This window comes from Arachis hypogaea, chromosome 1 (genome assembly GCF_003086295.3).
Source record: "Arachis hypogaea cultivar Tifrunner chromosome 1, arahy.Tifrunner.gnm2.J5K5, whole genome shotgun sequence".
Taxonomy (NCBI): domain Eukaryota; kingdom Viridiplantae; phylum Streptophyta; class Magnoliopsida; order Fabales; family Fabaceae; genus Arachis; species Arachis hypogaea.
In genome coordinates this window covers 108,011,529-108,031,611 of record NC_092036.1, presented here as the reverse complement: position 1 = coordinate 108,031,611, position 20,083 = coordinate 108,011,529, and the positions used below count along the sequence as shown (strand labels likewise).

The following is a 20,083-nucleotide window of genomic DNA, read 5'->3' as shown; positions in this document are numbered from 1 at the left end:
ACACTAACACCATGGTCACCAGTCACTATTGGAGATACCGTCCTCACTTCCTCATATGCGCCTTCACTTTTTCCCATTCCTTCAAGTCTCTTCTCACTGATGATACCACCATGCTCTTCTTCTTTGGATCCAAGCATGGTTAGCTTCTTTCATGATTTGAGCCCTATGCTTCACAACAGTGCCGCTTTTGTCATGACTAGTCCTTCAAAATTATGTTTCACCACAATAATAGTTTCTTCTGTTTATTCATCTTCTTCTATTTTAATGGTCAATTTAGGATGGTAATTTTAGTAGGTATGCGGATGGTTATTTTATTTTTATGTAGATGATTATTTTGATTGGATTGAGTTTAGTTATATATAATTAAAATTGTTAGATGTTCAATTCATTAGGTATGCGGATAATTATTTTTATCCTTAAGTGGATGGTTATTTTTATTAAGGGTGAGTGGCTGACAAACCAAGTAGCGACGGTGAAATGAGATGATTATTGATGAAGGTGGGGTGACCACCGGTTGAAAAAGAAGAAAGTATTGGAGGATTTCAGATGGTTATTTTTTTGAAATAACTAACAAAATATAGCGGGCCTCTTTTGTAATTGCATTGTTGCCTTTTTTTTGTCGATAGATTGGACAACTCTCAATACTAGATACCCCAATAGATTTGATAACCCCAATTCTAAATATACAACACACCCACACCCTCCGTATACATTTTTATTGTTGTAAGGCGGGCCTTTCACTTGGCCAGGTAAATAGATTTTTGTTCGTGCATATATAAAATATTTTTGTTGGCTAATTTATACAAGAAAAAAGCTAACAGATTGGGGCTTATGCAAATGTGGAATTAATGCTTGTGTGGTATACAAATAGTTTTCTTTTTGTACACAGACATAGTTATTTAAAGAACTAGACAACTTTTTTTTATAAGTTTTCATTTTTTTACCTATGGGCCTCAGTTGGACCATATGAAAAAATATTTATGTTTAGAAATGCGTTAATGTGTATTTTGTGCTAACTTTGGAGAATTAAAAAATAATAAAATTTTAGTCATAATTCTAATTAAGTCCATCCAAGTATTTTAAATTTACGTGTACGTTTGGTTGCCATTACTTCTTCTTTTAAATTCGCACACATAAATTCTTTTCATATACTGCGTCTTCTTCTTCTTCTTTTTCTTTTCCTTTTTTGTTATTTTTTCTTTTGTTATTGTCATCACTAATAACACTAATATTTTGCTAAAATTTTTATTAGTTCTGATTTTCTATGGTGCTATCATTAAATAATTTTGACTTATTTATTAGTTTATTTGAGGTTCATTTGAATCCAAAAATAAATTCGATGTGTTTTTGTTGATGATTGACTCTTTTTTATTACTTGTTCAAATCTAAACTAATTTTGTTCATTTGAAAATTAATATAAGTAAATATATCATGTGATAGGCATGTATTTAGAATTATATTATTTATTCTATTTTTTAAAAAAATAAAAAAATAAAAAATTTAATATCTCCATGTATTATATATAATATTTTAAATAAATTATATTTTAAAATATTTTGATAAAAATTATATTATATAATAATTTTTAACAAAAATAGTTAATAAATAAATTTTAAATATAATAATCTAATTATTTATCAAATAATAAAAGATAAAATTTTAATTATTTTATATTTTTATGTTATAATTTAAAATATTTTTTTAATATTATAAAAATTTCTTACATAATAATTTTAATGAATAAAAAATATTCATATATTTTATATTTATATGTTTTATATTTAGTTATTTAAGAATAAAAAATTTTATTATTATTAAAGTATTATATTAAAGTATTGTCATTTAAAATATTTATTTATATACTAAAATATTTTGTATTTATTAAAGTCTATTAATAATTTTTTATATTAATTTTTAATTTTTATTTAATAAAATCTAATAATCTATACAAATATAATACATCCAATAAACACATCATTATATATTATACTCATTTTAGATATACCTTGTCACTTTACACAAAAATAATTTCTGATTCCAAACACATCCTCATAAGAATTAGACATAGCATTAAATAATCTGTTTTACGTTGTTTCCGAACTTCCTTTTCCATTAAACTTCACATCCATGGTGCCAAGTGCCAACCATGACCTGAATTACACGGCACTTACCTAAACATATATATAATAGCTTTCGATGATTGTTCTCTTATATAATATAATACAAGTACTATTTCAACAATTAAACATAGCTTAAAAACTTATAGTAAAAGGTAAAATATCTAAGTTATTTTAGAATTTTGTTAATACTATTCAATAACTAATAAGGATGCTGATTTGAGTAATTCGTTCCCCAGTTATTATTTGTAAATTTATTTGTAGTTATTAAAATAACATTTCTCATATATATATATATATATATATATATATATATATATATATATATATATCATACAGCATTTTTTTTGGATATCCAAATAGACAATAAAATAAACAAAAATGAGAGACAAAAGAAAACTGGATTTTTAAATAAATATTTTAAATATTTTATTTATCAAAATATATTTTATATATATATAATATATAATAAAAGAAACTAAAGTTACGTTTTTACTTTTTACTATTTATTCCTAAATAAATGTTTAAATTATTGTAAATCAAGAATAATATATGACTTAACATATATAACTAAACATATATTATTAATTATATATTACATAACAAAAGAAAAATTAGTTATATATGTTTAAAATTTGAAAAATAAATCAACTGCAAATTAACGGCAAAATTAATGGCAGATTTTTAAAAAATTAATTACAAATCAACTGCAAAACAACGGAAAGAAATTAACAGCAATAATACTCTACATTCATGTAAAAAATATTAGCCAGACGTGCTTTCTTTTTCACTCACTCGTTTGTCATACATGCACTACATATAACGTGCTGCAATCTAAAGTTTTGCACAACGTAAACTTTCTGCTGCAACATAAACTTTTTTTTTGCTCACGTCTTCTTCTTCGATCTGCACTTTTTAATCGAAACAATGAATAACTCAACTTCAAATTAATTGAATGAGAGCAATTTGGATTATTCTTCTTAAAGAATCAAACTGACGAAGTTTGGATTATTCAATTTTGAATCGAATTGAATGGAATGCAATTACTAATTTGAATTGAACTGAATTTGAATTGAATGGACGGAGGTGTATTGAATTAAATTGAATTGATAATCTGTAAATTGTAGGCAGGGCTGTTTGAATTTGATTTTATATAATAGATTATGTTTCGTTCACTCAGTACTATACAATTGTTTCACCATGAGTACTGTGTTCGATTCATTATGCAGAAAGCTGTTTGGATTTGATTTTATATAATAGATTATGTTTCGTTCACTCAGTACTATACAATTGTTTCACCATGAGTACTGTGTTCGGTTCATTATGCAGAAAGCTATTTGAATTTGATTTTATATAATGTATTATGTTTCGTTTACTCAGTACTGTACAATTGTTTCACCATGAGTACGTGTTCGGTTCATTATGCAGAAAGTTGTTTGAATTTGATTTTATATAATGGATTATGTTTCGTTCACTCAGTACTATACAATTGTTTCACAATGAGTACTGTGTTCGGTTCATTATGCAGAAAGCTGTTTGAATTTGATTTTATATAATGGATTATGTTGCGTTCACTCAGTACTATACAATTGTTTCACCATGAGTACGTGTTCGGTTCATTATGCAAAAAGATGTTCGAATTTGAATTTATATAATGGATAATGTTCCATTCATTTAGTACTATACAATTGTTTTACTATAATAATATTTTGGTTCATTTATGTTCTACACAATTCAAAACTTTTTCTCCTCACCTTCTACTGCTTCTTCACCAAAAGAAGGAGGAAAAGACAAAAAATACAACAGCAACAACAACAAAAGAATGACGATAAGGAGAAAACATGTGAAAAAGAAGGAACGCGAAAAAGAAGGAGGAGAATGAGGAGGAGGAGGAACGCGAAAAAAAAGGCGAAGAAGAAGAAGATGCTCCGTGCGTAAACGAGCGTGAGAAGAAGCGCGGGGAGAAGCGAAGAAGAAGAAGGAGAGAAGAAGCGTTAGGCAAGAGTAGTTTCGTGTGTGTTGGGCGCATGTATTTTACGTTTCATTTAATGGTATTGGATTTATTTTGGTATTGGGCCAACTTGGATGAACTTGGATATATAATTACATGGATGTGTAGTATGACTATAAAATTAGTGATTTAAAACTACCTACGAATAATGAGAAAGTTAATTGTAGTGAGGAAGTTATTAATCTAATTTAATAAATTCAATACAAATAAACGTTAATAGTAGTGAAGTTATTAATTTAAAATTTAAATGAGATATAAATGGATTAAAGTCGATCTAAATAATAACAAAAAATATTGATTTTTAATACAATTGGTGTTAATGATATGAAAGATGCTGAATAAGAGCCTAATCTGGAGGTAAAGTGATTTCATCATCTGTTAGAATCTGCCACGAAACCTTTACTTGAGGGGTGCGTTCACTCGAAATTGTCTTCATGTGTTAGAATGATGAGTATTAAGTATAAGTCAAATTATGCCCAAGAGTCTTTTGATAAGTGAATCACCCTTTGGGTGGTTGTAGTTAAGATTAAGTCAAGAGGTCGCATCAAGTCTGAAGGAATGGAAGGTCAAGAACCTTTTCAAATTGATGACCCAACTCTCTCGAAGATTGTGGTTGATACTGGTGATTTGATCACCCTTAGGTCGAATATTATGGATGATGACATCATTGACTTTATGATAGATAACGAGACACTACGAGTAGATGACAACGATATTCAAGAAGAAGAAGAATAAGAGAAAGAAGAAGAACCAGAGGAAGAGGAGGATGAACCAGAGAAAAAAGATGATGAATCCGAATAAGGTTAACATAAATATAGTTTAACTAGCTTGTTATATGTTTAAATTTAATTAGTAAGACTATATAATTACAATGCACGCTAGACTTAGTTCTATCTTATATATTTCTTTATTAAACTTTAATTAGCTTATGATATAATTACATTGTTTCAGGTAGGCATGACGACAAGTAGGGATGTCACGAGACAGCCTCGTGGTTAGGGTAGAGGTAGGGCAACTACTGGCTCCTATGGGACTTCTTAGTCCTCACCTTTTACCTCGGCTTCCTCTAAGTCGTTACAGGATCAACCTTTTATCATGGTCCCTAATCCTAACTACGTGGGTCCTGCCACGCCATCCCTCCTCTAGGCAGTTGTCCTACTACTTCACGAGAATGGACTCTTCCACCTCCTCCACCCATTCAGCAGACCACTACTTTAATGATGCCACCTTCAATGAGAGACACCGCAGTGTTGAAATCCTCTCAGGGATCCTAGCTAGATGCCCCAGCATCGCCACTGGTCGTACGGATGACGATTTGGCCTGATGGTTTGATAGCACGAGTACTATTTTAATTGGTTTTAAATGAAATTTATTTTGAAGTTCTTAAATAACATTTGTATTTATTAATCTTAAGTTTTTCAATAATAGGTTTGCACCAAATAACAATGCATGTACACAAGAGACAAGAGTATAACAACGTCATTAAGCTGATGTACGACAATCCATGGCTGAGCTACAAAAAGATCCCTGTTGGGTGGTAAAAACTCTACATAATCAAACTTTAGTTAGTTTATATCTTTATTTTGTTTAATTATGTATTTAATTTTGATTAACTGGTGCTAAATGTTTTCTTGTGCAGGAAAAATTTATATGAGAGAAAACTCATGATGACATGATTAAGAAGATATTCGACCATTGGAGGTAACTTCAACAGATGCTTAAGAACGTACGTAAGAGGTGCAACCACCTTACTTAGTGGCTCCGTCCGAACATTAAGAAGGTCTTCTATTTCTATTGGGAGACTAATGAGGGGTTTAGGTCATCACCGAGCCACAAATATGGCCAACAGAAAATTTGCCAAGTCATTCAAATATATTGGCGGGTCAGCGACTTTTATAAAGATAAATATTAGGATGGTATGTAACTTGTTTTAGTATGTTAAATTAGTTTTTTCTTTGACATATAATGTAATTATCAATTGATTTAATATATCTCTTCAATATGTGCAGTCTAGGTTGTTGGATTGCAAGACAATGATGGCGAAAACCTTCAAGTATACTCACATCTTGAAAGAGGATAAGGAGAAATTTGCTAGTCATCAGTCTCAGGATTATTACGTGAGAAAACGTCATGTTTTGAATCAGAACATATAACGATGTGTTTCAATTAATTGTCGTTATAATCACTTTTGTATATAACGTGATACGTAAGAATCTTACACACAAAGGTCGGAGGCCACGACCCAACAATCTCAATAGAGTGGGAGGATGGCAACAACTCCGCTGTTTCTGTACTTGATCCTGATACAATGTGGTACGAGACCGCAACTGAGTCATACATGAATCGTGTCTACCGGTTGGGGTTATTTTTCACCGACAACCTCCGCACCTCCACCTTGAGGGCTTTGTCCGTCTCAGCCACCAGTCCTGCCAATTCTGAGGTTGTTGATTTGCGGGAGCAGGTTCTTGTCCTCACCCAGAGCTTTCATAACCAGGCTCAACAGTTGTATCAGTCTAAAGAGAGGTATAACGAAATTCTTGCACGGATAGAAGTGATGGATGCTCGCGATGCAAAGACAGAATTCCTAAAAGAAAAGCTCAGGCCGGAGCTAAAGCATATTCAACAGATGCAAGGATAAATGGCGACACACTATGAGCACATGCAGCGGTGTTGCTGGAGGGGGCTCCTCTTCCTCTCCACAGGACCTAGGACAGGCACCGACACCACCACCTAGACTGCCACCTTAGCAGGACCAGGGAGACGATGACGATGACTACTATCAGGACCAGTAGTCATTAGGGTTTTGTTTTGATTTATTTGACAGCATTTTATTCTTCTGTGTTTTTATTCTGCATACTTGATATTTTGCAATATATATAAATCATCAAAAATACTATTTGTACACCAAAATCAGTCACTAAAGTTAACCACCAACTGTGTATAAATATATATGTGATTTAATTTATTTTCAACATATATTTATATTCTGGCATATATTTTATATGGATGGCTGATTCTAGTATACACGTAACATAGTCCATAAATCATTGTTTTTAGATAAATTACTACTTGATTTTTATTAATTGAAATTTGACTATTAATTATTGAAAATTGATATCGGAGTCTATTAAATTTAGAAAAAAAAAAAAGAAAACTATTCAACGGTAACGTAGCGCGAAATCATATCACTTAGCGCCAAAGTTCGGAAATTATTGGATGGTAATTACTAATTATCAAGAAATTTTTGTCATCTTTATATTAAAATCTGCCGTTAATTTCACCCCAAATTATTATTGGAAGAATAAATTTGACAATAAATAATTACTAGCGATATATTTATTATTGGATTGTTTTCGATGCAAACTTTGACTGTAATAAATTTACTAGCAAATTTTATTCGTACGGTACTAAGTGAATTTTTTTATAGTGCACACTCCGAAGGCTTGACACCTCATTAAGTCCATCTTGTTAAAAAAAAATGGAGGCATTAGCCCACATAGCACTTAAACTAGTGGGATCCCTAGTAACCCATACATGGTTTGACTCCAAATTATTTAAAGATTCGAAGCATTGATATTAGTCGACATCTAGATTCCAGAGAATTATCGATCGACTTAATTTATAGATCTAAACCTACCCATCAATTCTACAACCAAACGACTTATAGACTTATTGACCGTAGTCGAACGATAGCATTAAATAATCTGTTTTACGTTGTTTCTGAACCACCCTTTCCATTATACTTCACATCCGTGGTGCCAACCATTACCTAATAAGATACACGGTACTTACCTAAACATATATAACAATGATTTTTCTCTTATATATAGCATTTTTTTGGTATCCAAATAAACAGTAAAATAAACAAAAAGGAGAAAAAAAAAAAAACTCAAGCCTCAACAGGTTTCTGCTTCACTACTAATAGCTTCAAGAAGAGAATTCTAAGGTTGCAGCGATTCTAAGTACTCAGCATCTCTACGTTCTGTCTAGCTAAAAGGTCTGCAATGGAATTGGCTTCCTTCACAATTAAGTTAAAATGAAACACCCAGTCTCTGTTCAACAGATCATGAATTCATTATTAATTGAATTTTTTAAAAAATAGAATTTTTATAATTATTTTATTTATATTTTAAATTTTAATCTCTAAATTATAAACTTTTAATCCTAAATACTAAATTATAAACTCTAATTTTTTCTAAAAAGTAGAATTTTTTATAATTAAGAACTAAAAATTATTTAATGTTAGTGAACTAAAAATTGGTCTCCAATATTTTCTCTTTGAAAAATTATCCATCTTAACTTTCTTTTTATGAGAAAATTTACGAAGTCAGGCAGCATTTAACCAACAAAAAAAAGTGAATAATTCTACACCATTAAAAATATTAATGATGGCTAATTGATGACTATAAATCACAAAACTTGCTGCCTATAGCACTCTTTTTCTTAACTATTCTTTTGTTTTACATGCTTTAATACGTACATATGTTTGTAGAAATCATTATGGTACCACTGATTACTGCTGCTTCAGCGTGTTCACTTCACAATGTTATGTTACCATCACAAAACTATGGTACAAAGAAAGGCATCAAATGTGGCCCTAACCTAGGACAAGGGTTTGGAATGAAGCGTGCTTGTTGTGGTGGCTTACAAATTAAGGCGAATTCCCAAAATTATAATAGCGATGATAAGTTTTCCAGAGTTCTTAGCACATCTTCTATTCGTCAAAACTTTGCTATCAGAGCATATGAAGTTGATGCTAATGGAATAGCATCTATTGAGACTTTGATGAACTATTTTCAGGTTTGTCCTTAAACATCATCATTCTTAATCATACACATGAGCTCTGAAAACAAATTAAGACATGGTTAATAAAGTTAACAGACATTATCTCAATGCTAGACTGTTTATATATATATATATATATATATATATATATATATATGTTAATTAACTTGAAATTTTGACAAAATAAAATGTGAATTAATCATGTTTCAAGATTTAGGTAACAACATGAAAATACACAAAGTATGACTGAGAAATATGATGATGTCCATTAAAATGATCCCACAAAGCAATAATTCGTACAAAGAACTTGAAGATATTATTACTGTGCAATACTTAAAATTCAAATTCATCTTAAATTTTTTATTTATTGTACGATAATAGGTATGCTAGAAACAAGGTAGAAGAAGAGAAAAAGAGAAAAAAAGAGAGAGAACAATTGAGAGAGCAATGTGATTCAATGTGTGTATTGGATTATTGATTCAGTACATACACCTTCCTCTGCTCTTCTATATATATATTATTTAGATTTAGATCCTTTAAATTTTGAATTTTACTTTAAAGAGTAAAGTGTGATCTCTCACCATTTATTTCATAGGTAGGAAAAAGAGAAAACATAAGAAAAAAATATTTAAGCGTGAGAGATCACACTTTATTCTTTAGAATGAAAATCCAAAATTTAGAAGATGCATATGCTATATATTTAGCTAAGAGATAGAACAGAATCTACTAACAAACTTATAACTTCCTTAAATATAACTAACTTAACTAACCTTTTATCATTTACGACATGTATACCGTAACATAGAATAATATTGTTATCTCATTTCGCTCTATTATTTGTTTCATAGCACTCTATAACTTATCACTGTAAGACACTTGGGGTCCACGATGATGTAGCTGGTTCTACGAAAGAAATGATCAAAAGGAACTTAGTATGGGTGTATAGTGAAATGCAGGTTTCGACTTATCGTTATCCTAAATGGTAAGTCTTCCTATATATTTATAATTTTAATCATATTGATCTTTAATTTGCAATGAATAATGATGATTCTATAACATATATATTTCACTGGATTTGGTTGAGTGGTTTATAGGAGATCGATTGATATTTGACTATGAAACAAAATTCCTATACATTCATGAAGGGATTAAGAGAAGACTGAGAATGATTCCAAAAACAATAAAGTATATTGAATTGAAAGTATATTAGAGTTGATTTACAAGAGTGCAGCACTATGCTAACAAAATATCAGAACAACCAATTCTATTACACAGTGCAACAAACTAACTAACTCACTATTTTACACTAATACCCCTATACTCTATTTATTCATAACAAATTTTTGTGTCATTTATTATTAGATGCTCTAAGAATAAAATAAAAGGATTTACTCTCTCCAATTAGTTTATGCCATATATACAAAAAGGGAAAGTATGAGGAGCCAATGAAATATTTATACAATGTGTATAATGGAGGTTTATGGAGTATTAGAGATATAATTATTAGTGTTATATTTTTCCCATCAGCTGAAGTTTTTGGGATGAGTGGTATTATGACATGGTATTAAAGCGTTAGATCTAAAAGGTCAAGAGTTCGATCCTTGGTGAACCCAAAAATTAAACTAATTTTTTGAGAAGATGTTTATTATCCCTTGTACTCTTATTCTAAATAGTATAACTCAATAACCATTGTACAAATAGTTCATTATCTCCCTAGCGGATCCTGTAATCATATTACTATGTGAACAATAAATCTATTTACTAATTTTATTTTTTAGCTATGTTGACAAATTAAGATGATACTATATGATTAAGTTATTTTGATAACTAAGTTTAACTATAGTTGGTTTAATAGTTTATTGGCACAATAAAAAAACAATTGAAAAACAAATTAAAGAGGAGATGCATGAAAAAAAAAATGAGTAAATAAAGTGATAAATAAATCCCTTAGAATTTACATTTTAGACATATTAGTCATTAAAGAAAAAAAAGTATCAATAAAGTTTTTTAAGCGTAGACAAATTAGTTCAAATTCAGACATTTTACCCTAATCATAAGAGTTAATTTGAAGATAGTGTATCCACATCTGTTATCTTAGATGATTTTATTGGTACTTTTTTTAAAAAAAATAATCTATCTAAAATATAAATCTTCAAGAATTTATTTGTCACATTATTCAAAAAAAAAAAAGACTTGGTTAAACGTAAATATAAAAATGACTTGTTCACTTGATATTTTTGGACAAATTAAATAATAATAATAATATATTGCTTTCTTAAGTAATTATAAAAGTCTTGTACTATATATTCTCTCCCTGTATATTAAGCCTTATGGAATTTAATTTTGTTGTTGTCATATTTTCTCATTTAATTTCTTTTAATTTGTTTTTGACGTATTATCCGAAAAACAAATTCTTGCAATCTTCCTTATGTTTCATGAATATAAAGGGCAGAATATATATTTGTATTATAGGGATGATGTAGTGGAAGTGCAGACTTGGTTATCTACTGCAGGAATGAATGCTGTGCGCTTCAATTGGATTGTGCGAGATTTCAAAACAAATCAAATGTTGAATAGAGCCTCAAGGTATATAAATCAATTGCTTTTAAAACATTTTCTTTCTCACTTTCCAACAATCAACGTCAAACCTAAAAAAAAATTGATCTTCTTGTTGGTAGAAAAAATAAGGAAATATGACATTATTTCTTTTATTTCTTGTCGAAAATCAACTTTGACAGAAAAAAAAATTGATGAAAAATTATATTTATAAATAGTGTCGTATAGATTGACATTATGGCATAAGTGTATATATAAAGATAAATAAGATTATACATGTATGAGTGAATAGTATTATACGAAAATTGTTTTATAAATAGTAATTTACACCAATATTTAATGTAAAAGACTAAAATCCGATAAAAACTTTATGTCGAAATTTCAAAAAAAAATTATTATATTTCTTTTTTACACTTTAAGAGTATCTATTCTTTTTTTCAAGAATAGTAGAGATGTTTAAAAAAAATTGTTGTATAAACTCTCATACTTTATCATTTTTGGACGCTACTCAAATCTTACTTGAAAATTAACTTGCAATTAGTATAAAAAAAGAAAAATTACCAAATTAATTAAACACCCTAAATGTTAAATATTAATTTCTAAATTTTAAATTTTAAATTCTAAACTCTAAATCTTAAACCTTAAATCTGAATCATTAATATAAAATATAATAAATAAAACTTAAGATTTATTTCATTAATAAAAAATGCAATACTCTTTGCTAAATAAGGAGTGTTTAAAAATGAGTTATTCATTTGGCTAGATAATTAAATTAAAGGCAACAGTTTGATTTAGAAATAATCACTAAATGCAATTATTTAATTTGTTCAAATAATCAATACTTGGTAACTTATTTGGAATTGTTAGATAACTTAGTTAATTAACCGGAACTATTTAGAAAAATAATTTTTCTCAATTACTGTGTTATGCGACTTCATGCATGTTTCTTTAGCTTGTGTACGTTTCAATGCAAACCACCTTGGTACAACTTGTTAGAAAACTTATAATCAATTGATTTGGATTTGGATTCTGATACTGTCTATGCAGTGTTTCTGTCTTGATGAACAAATTAACAAGAAGATTATCTAAAATACCGGAAGAAGTCAGAAGAGAATTTGAGTCCTATCTTATAAATTCCAGAATTATTATAAAAGGTGATGACAAAAAAATACCTAAACTTGATGACACCACAGCAGATTATATTTGTACTGGTTTAAAGGTATGCATGTTTTCTTTTCTTATAAATAATTGTTTAATATTGATTAATTTCTTACATTTATATCATGTAATGTGTGCATGTTAATTTTCAGCCAAGATGGAGTGATCTAGATATAAATTTTCATGTCAATAATGCGAAGTATGTTAGTTGGATTTTAGAGGTAATTAATTTTTTTTTCTAATATATATTTCTAGAATTCAAGTAAAGAACTAATTTTTTAATGGTTTAATTACTCTATTGATCCCTATAGTTTTGCGAAATTTTCAATTAGGTCCCTATACTTTTTTTTTAATTGAGTCCTTGCACCAAATTTTTTTTTAATTGGGTCTCTACACTTTTTTTTCTTTTTACCAATTTTTTTTTAATTGGGTCCCTATAAAATTAAGCCAATTACTACTAAGAATGACTTAATTGAAAAAAAATTTAGTGTAGAGACTCAATTAAAAAGAAAAAAAAGTATAAGGACCTAATTGAAAATTTCACGAAACTATAGGGACCAATAGAATAATTAAATCTTTTTTAATTAATATCAAGTATCAACTATTTTTTAAAAAATAATTTTATTTTAAAAAATTTAAGTTAAAAAATAGTTTTACAGAAAAATAATTAATTTTAACTAATTAAAAATTAATTTTCTATATTTATTCGTACTTTTAGGATATGCATTTTGTTCTGATTTGGCTTTATTATTTAGTTTGATACAACATGGTCTTTGCTTTCAATTTGAAATATGCAGAGTATTCCACAATCAATCTTGATGAATTATGAGTTATCTGCCATGAGTTTGAAATTCAAGAGGGAGTGTAACAGAGACAGTAAGTTACAATCTCTAGCTGAAGTTTGTAGTGACAATAATAATAATAATAGTAATAATAGTATTGAGTGCAATCATATGCTTCGATTTGAAGAAGGTGTTGAGATTTTGAGGGGAAGGACACAGTGGAGACCTAAACCTCCTAACAACTTTGACATTTTTAATCATGTTCCAGAAGCTTCCATTAAAGACTTGTAATCTCTATTTATGTGGGGGCGTGTGTCTCTGTTACTAGCGTGTTACTTTGATGGTTAATAATAATAATAATAATAATAATAATAATAATAATAATAATAATAATAATAATAATAATAATAATAATAATAATAATAACGGTAATGTATGTTAGGAAGACAAAAAAAATAGTTATAATTTGTTTTATTGATTTTGGCTAAATTTTTTTGTTATGGAACATTTTTGTAATAACAATTTGAAAAAGTATCGGTAAACAATGACAATATTAAACAATGTGAATAATTGATATGTCGGATGCTCAATTTAATAGGTATGCAAATGATTATGTTCATTATTTTTAATTGGATGGTTATTTCTTTTGATTTGATTTATTCATGCATAATTAACAATAACTGGATGTTCAATTCACTAAGTATGTACATGATTATCTTAATGTTAAGATTTAGGAGGTAATTTGAGGGGTGGAATGTTTTTTTTTTTTTACTTTGTTGGGTCAATTCTATAGTGTATTGTTTACAAAAATCATTGTCTACCTAACAAGTAATAATAATGCGAATTGCTTTTATAACCATTAATTTTTTTTCTCAGTTCTTTTAGATACTTCGATTATGGAAGTTTAGGTATCGTTTGTTTTGAGGTACTGGAATAAGGATTTAGTATCACTTTTGTTAATTCAAAAATTGGTACTAAAGAATTTCAGTCTCTGACTCCAAAATTTTAATATTCTCTAAAAAATGAAGACACATAAGACTAAAATTTTTGGAGATAGAGACTAAAAATTTAATAATATTTTATACCTAAAATACCTCATTTCAATTAATTAATTCTAATTTTATCATTTGTGCAAATTAAATTAAAATTTCATTCTTATTTCATTCTCTATCTCTCACTTTACACTAAATACAATATTAAAAATTATTTCAGTTTCTATTTCTCTTTCAAATACTATCTTAAGTACAATTCTTAACTGTAAATTTTGTTGAGTTTAATTAGAGAACTAATTTTTTTAGTTAATATCAATTAATTTTTTTATTTTAAATTTTAAATCATAAATTTTATATCCTAAATTATATTCTTAAACTCTAAATTCTCCAAAATTAAATAGCAAAAATAATAATTTTATAATAAAAACTAACTAATTAATTATTTAAAAAATAATTCTCTATACTTTTAATATATAAAAAAAATTTTGTTAGCCAAACAAAAATGCTACCCGCGCTAAGTAGCCAACTATAATTAAATATCATAGATAACTCATACGTGTCTCATGCAAATCAATCTAAAAAGATTCATCTCACCAAAAAAGAGTCTATGCTATGTATATTTATCAAATTTATTAAAAAAAAATAAAAGTTAATATTTAATTTAAAAAATATAAAAATAAATATTTTTAAATATTTAAAATTTACTATAAAAAGTAAGTTTGACAATTTTGACACAAAACTTATAAACACTAAAGAATTAACCAAAAAAACTATTTGATTCATATATGAATTTATAATCTATGTCGTTGGATCGTAAAACCATACTGGTAAATATTTTTAAGTTTTCGCCTACTTTAAAAGCAAACAAGGAACGATTTGCTGACGAGCGGTCGACAACTCATTATGTGAGTTTAAATTAATCATAAATTTTAGTTTTATTAGGTTTTAATAAGTTCGTTTATTTAACTATTATTCTAATCACAACTAATGTGTGAGACCCAGAATTTATATCAGCAGAGATTGGAGGCCGTGACCTAGCAATCTCACCCACCCAGTGTAGCCGACGAAACCGACTCGGAGACCTTAGTCGTGGATCCTGACAGGATTTGGCGCGAGATCGCCTCCGAGCCCCACAAAAATCGTCGCTTTGGGTTTGACTCGTTCTTCGCCAATGGCCTCCGCTCCTCCCAGTTGGAGGCTTCCTCTACCTTTGCTTCTGCCACCAGTCCTACTGATCCCCAGAAGTTATGGACTTGAGGGAGGAAGTCCAAAAGCTAACATAGAAGCTTCACCAGCAGCAGGAGCAGTATGAGCAGAAGTATCGAGAGATTCTTGCACGTGTTACCGCCAGCTCGGACGTCACGGAGAAGCTGGAGCAGCTCGATCGGCTGCGACAGCAGATGGAGGAGTATAGCTAGCAGATGTGCGTTGGAGGCAGTAGTGCTACTGGTTCCAGCGACGCTACTGGTTCCAGCGGCGACGCTGTTGGTGGGGCACAGCCAGCAGCACCTATTCTGTCGTCTCAGTAGGGGGAGCACGACGACAATGGCACCAATGACGACAACGATTATCAGGATCTCTAGCTGTTAGATTTTTATGCATTTTTGTTCTGTGACATTTTATTTCATTCATACCATTTATTTTTAATAAAATAATTTGTTGATTTCTACTTCTTTTAGATTTCTGATAATAATTTCATTAACCAGAGTTTTAATTTGAGATTAATCAAAAAAATTAATAATGTTATCAGTGGAATTACTGTCGGACTTGGTTTTGGCGCCATTTTTTTAAATAGCACCAAAGTTACAGTCGGATTAATCCGACAGTCATCACCAACCCCAGGCTCAACAACTCATTCATAACACCGATAAAAAATCTGCCAATTAGCATCGGATGGAAAAAATTTGCCAAGAAGGGATTTTCGGCACCGTTTATATCAATAACTATAAGATAATGGTAAATTTGACGATAATCTTTTTAACAACAAATTTATTAAATTAATCCGACCATAAATTTGATAATACTCAACGTTATTTTTTAGTATCGTTTTGCAAAATCTAACCTTTTTTTTATCTTGGGCTAATTCCTTCAACCCTACCCAAACCTAACAACCTACCCACCCCAAATTCAGATCCCCTTTTTTACATAGACTTTCATAACAACCTAGCAGTTAGACTTTCATAACGTAATTCCTGTAGAAGTTGAAAGTAGTGGGAGTTGTAAAATAAAGCTCCCATAGCCTCCTTTTTAGACTGGTCTTCTTCTCTTCATCATTTTCTTTTTTCTTATTTTTTCTTCTTTTTTAAGATCTGAATTCGATGCATGGTATGATTGTGCCGGTTTGTTCAGGTCTCCTCTGCTGGCAGCGCCCCTGATGGAAGCTCTGTTGCAAAGGGTGAAGGAATCCACAATTTCTCAGTGGGAGTTCCTCTCTACTAAATTGCTCGATTCCAATGTACAATCTTTGTTTCGTATTAAGCTTGAAAAGTAAGTTGTTTGTCTTTCTCGTTTTCCTTACCGTCTTTCTGTCATATTTAAATCTCGTATCTGTTTGTGACGGTCTTCTGGTTTAAACGCAGGTTGCTCCTCTGTCCATTGCCCCCCTCCGGTTCCTTCCCTGTCTTCAATGATCACCTGATTGGGTACCGTTAAAATCTGGTTTTCTTTTTGCTCGATTGCACCTTCGTGATGTGTAGGCCTTCCTCCAATTTTTCTAACTTTCTCTGCTTTTCTTCTCAATTGGGTTTCAATTATCACTGGTAATCTCACTGATCAATTGCTTGAAAGTGTACCTGCTGCTCTTTGTGTTGCTATGAGATGCGCTAAATGATTTTCCTCCCTTGGAGTCCAGGTTATCCCGGCATCTGATAGATCTTTTAAAAGATGTGCTATGTCCTTTAAATAAGCTAGTATTTCGCCTATATAAGATTTTGTCTTTATTGATTGTATTAATTGTAAATTATCTGATTCTATTAAAACTTTTCCCAACTACAGATTTTTTGCCATTATCAATGCTTCCCTAAGTGCTAATGCTTCAACTTCAAGACTGGAGAAAATCCTGATTTCTGTTGCTGATCCTGTGATAAATTTTCCTTGCCAATCTCTAAGAACTGTTGCAGTTGCTCCCTTCTTGTTAGATTTTCTGAAGCTTGCATCCACATTGATTTTCAACCAATCCTTTGGTGGAGCCCTCCAGGTAGCATTTCTCATCCTCTTATTTTCTGTTCCTTTATGCTTCATTTTTATCTGTTCGATTGCCGATAAAAATTCAATTTGCATTACCTTTGCTGCTTGAATTATTCTATTTGGGCTGATTTCTTTTCCTTGAAAGATATGATTATTCCTTTGTTTCCAAATAGCCCAGCACATGAATCCTAAACTTCCTATCTGTTGTTCCTGCATTTCTCTGCCTTCCTGTTTTATTTTGTTGATTGTTTTCAGCAACCATTGAGCAAATGATCGAATTGAGTTATCTGTCGGTATTGCCTGAATTTGTGCTCCGAACCAAGTAGGTCTTGTCCATGGACATAATAGGATAGCATGCTCCACTGATTCTTCTCGATCCCTGCATATCCTGCATATTGGACTATTAGTAATTTTTCTTTTCAAAGATTATAATTAACTGCAATAATATTGTGTGAGGCCTTCCATAAGAAGAGCTTTATTTTATTTGGTATTTGCATCTTCCATATCTCACTCCATACTTCCTTTATATTATCACTAGAAGATGCACAATTATCCTCACCAACTCTCTCTTCATATTTGGCAATGTAGTACCCTGATTTTATAGTATAATTTTCATCTAATCTGTGTGGCCAGAAGAAGCAGTCTTCCTTATTGATGAGACTTATAGGTGGGCTTAGGATCTTTTCTTTTATATTAGGGGGAAACACCTGTCGTAATAACTCTTCATTCCATCCCGGTAATTCTTTAAACTCCCACCTTCAATAATCCAATTGTCTTTCCATATATCAATATTACTTCCATCTCCAATGCTCCATCTTCCATTCCTTTTAATAAAGTCTTTTCCTTCCATTATACTTCTCCAAACCCAAGAGTCTCCATTTTTTGCCTTTGCCTCCCAAAAATTTCCATCCGAAAAATATATTTCTTTTAAAATTCTTGCCCATATTGCCTCAGGATTCTTTACAAGTCTACAAGCCTGCTTAGCCAAATATGTCATATTCTGATTCTCTAATTTTTTGAATCCCAACCCTCCATCTTTCTTACTATTAGTCATTCTTTTCCAACTTATCCAATGTGTTCCTCTCTCCTTCCATGATCCAGCCCACCAAAATTTTGCTATCTTGCCTTCTAATTTCTTGCAAAAACTCTTTGGCAGCTTCACCACATTCATAACGTATGACGGTATTGCCTGAATCACTGCTTTAATTAGGATTTCTTTCCCAGCTTGATTAAGGAGTTTCTCTTTCCATCCCTGAATTTTCTTATTAACCTTATCCTCTATCCATTCTAGCGCTTTCATCTTAGATCTTCCCCATTTCACAGGCAAGCCCAAATATTTTCCTGGATTATCCCAAGTAGATATTTCAAGAATTTCTTCAATCTGTACTCTTGTATTTATAGAAACTTGATTCCCAAATATTATTCCGAATTTATCCAAATTTATTCTTTGACCGGAGGCTTCCGTGTAAGCATTTAATATTTGAATAAGTTGATATATATCCTCTTCTCTAGCTTTCAAGAAAATGATATAATCATCAGCAAACACAAGATGGGTTAAATTCGGAGCATTTGGAGCTAATTTCATACCAGTAATATCTCCTTCTCTCTCTGCTTTATTTATCAAGATAGTAAATACTTCAGCCGCAATAATGAACAAATAGGGTGAAAGCGGATCCCCTTGCCTTAAACCCCTCTGCAGTTTGATTTTTTTGTTAGTTTTTCATTCACTTTAAACCTATAATTAGCTCTTGTAACACAACTCATTATCATCTTCACCCATTTTTGACAAAAACCAAAGGCCTTTAATACCTCTTCCAAAAAGTCCCATTCAAGCCTATTATATGCCTTATTCATATCCAATTTTATTGCTAAATCCTCCATCCCCTTTCTTCCTTTCTTTCCAATTTTATGAAACGCTTCTTGGATAATAACGATATTATTCTGTATCATTCTCCCTCTCATAAAAGCACTTTGAATTGGGGACACAATAATATCCAAAATCCTTTTTAGTCTAATAACTAAAATCCTAGATATTATCTTATAAATAAAATTACAAAAACTTATCGGTCTGAGATGATTCAAACTTTTCGGATTATCCACCTTGGGTATGAGAACTACTATGGTTTCATTAATATCTTCTGGAATTGTCCCATCTTCAAAAAACTTCTGCACCACTGCTAAAATATCCTCCTGAATAATATGCCAATATTTCTGATAAAATAAACCATTTAAACCATCTGGTCTCGGGGCCTTTAAGCTTCCCATGCTAAACATGGCCTCCTTTACTTCTTGCATATTTATCTCCTTGTTTAAGTCTTCATTCATATCATCTGTAACCTTCCTTGGTATTTTTTTAATGCACTTTTCAAAATTTCTTCTTTCCACAGTAGTGAACAGCTCCCTAAAGTGATTTTCAATTAAATTTAAAATATTTGTTTCTCCATGAATCCATTCCCCATAACTGTTCTTCAACCTTTCAACTCTATTTCTATCCCT

The 20,083-nt window shown here is 30.3% G+C and overlaps 1 protein-coding gene across 1 annotated transcript; it reads left to right on the top strand.

The window, feature by feature from the left end:
- The first annotated feature begins 7,983 nt into the window (after positions 1 to 7,983).
- On the top strand, positions 7,984 to 14,268 carry LOC112708432 (palmitoyl-acyl carrier protein thioesterase, chloroplastic). The gene is made up of 7 exons (XM_025760589.2): positions 7,984 to 8,125; positions 8,621 to 8,928; positions 9,762 to 9,895; positions 11,386 to 11,499; positions 12,517 to 12,688; positions 12,780 to 12,848; positions 13,425 to 14,268. The coding sequence occupies exons 2-7, from the start codon at positions 8,629 to 8,631 to the stop codon at positions 13,698 to 13,700; spliced, it is 1,065 nt and encodes a 354-aa protein (XP_025616374.1). The 5' UTR covers positions 7,984 to 8,125; positions 8,621 to 8,628; the 3' UTR covers positions 13,701 to 14,268.
- Positions 14,269 to 20,083: the final 5,815 nt, after the last annotated feature.

What these genes read in the sequence shown, in the direction of transcription:
- LOC112708432 (XM_025760589.2), top strand. Translation starts at nt 8,629, where the DNA reads ATGGTACCACTGATTACTGCTGCTTCAGCGTGTTCACTTCACAATGTT. An exon ending in CTTTGATGAACTATTTTCAG is followed by an intron (nt 8,929 to 9,761) that starts GTTTGTCCTTAA and finishes TTTGTTTCATAG; the next exon opens with CACTCTATAACTTATCACTG. An exon ending in ATGTTGAATAGAGCCTCAAG is followed by an intron (nt 11,500 to 12,516) that starts GTATATAAATCA and finishes CTGTCTATGCAG; the next exon opens with TGTTTCTGTCTTGATGAACA.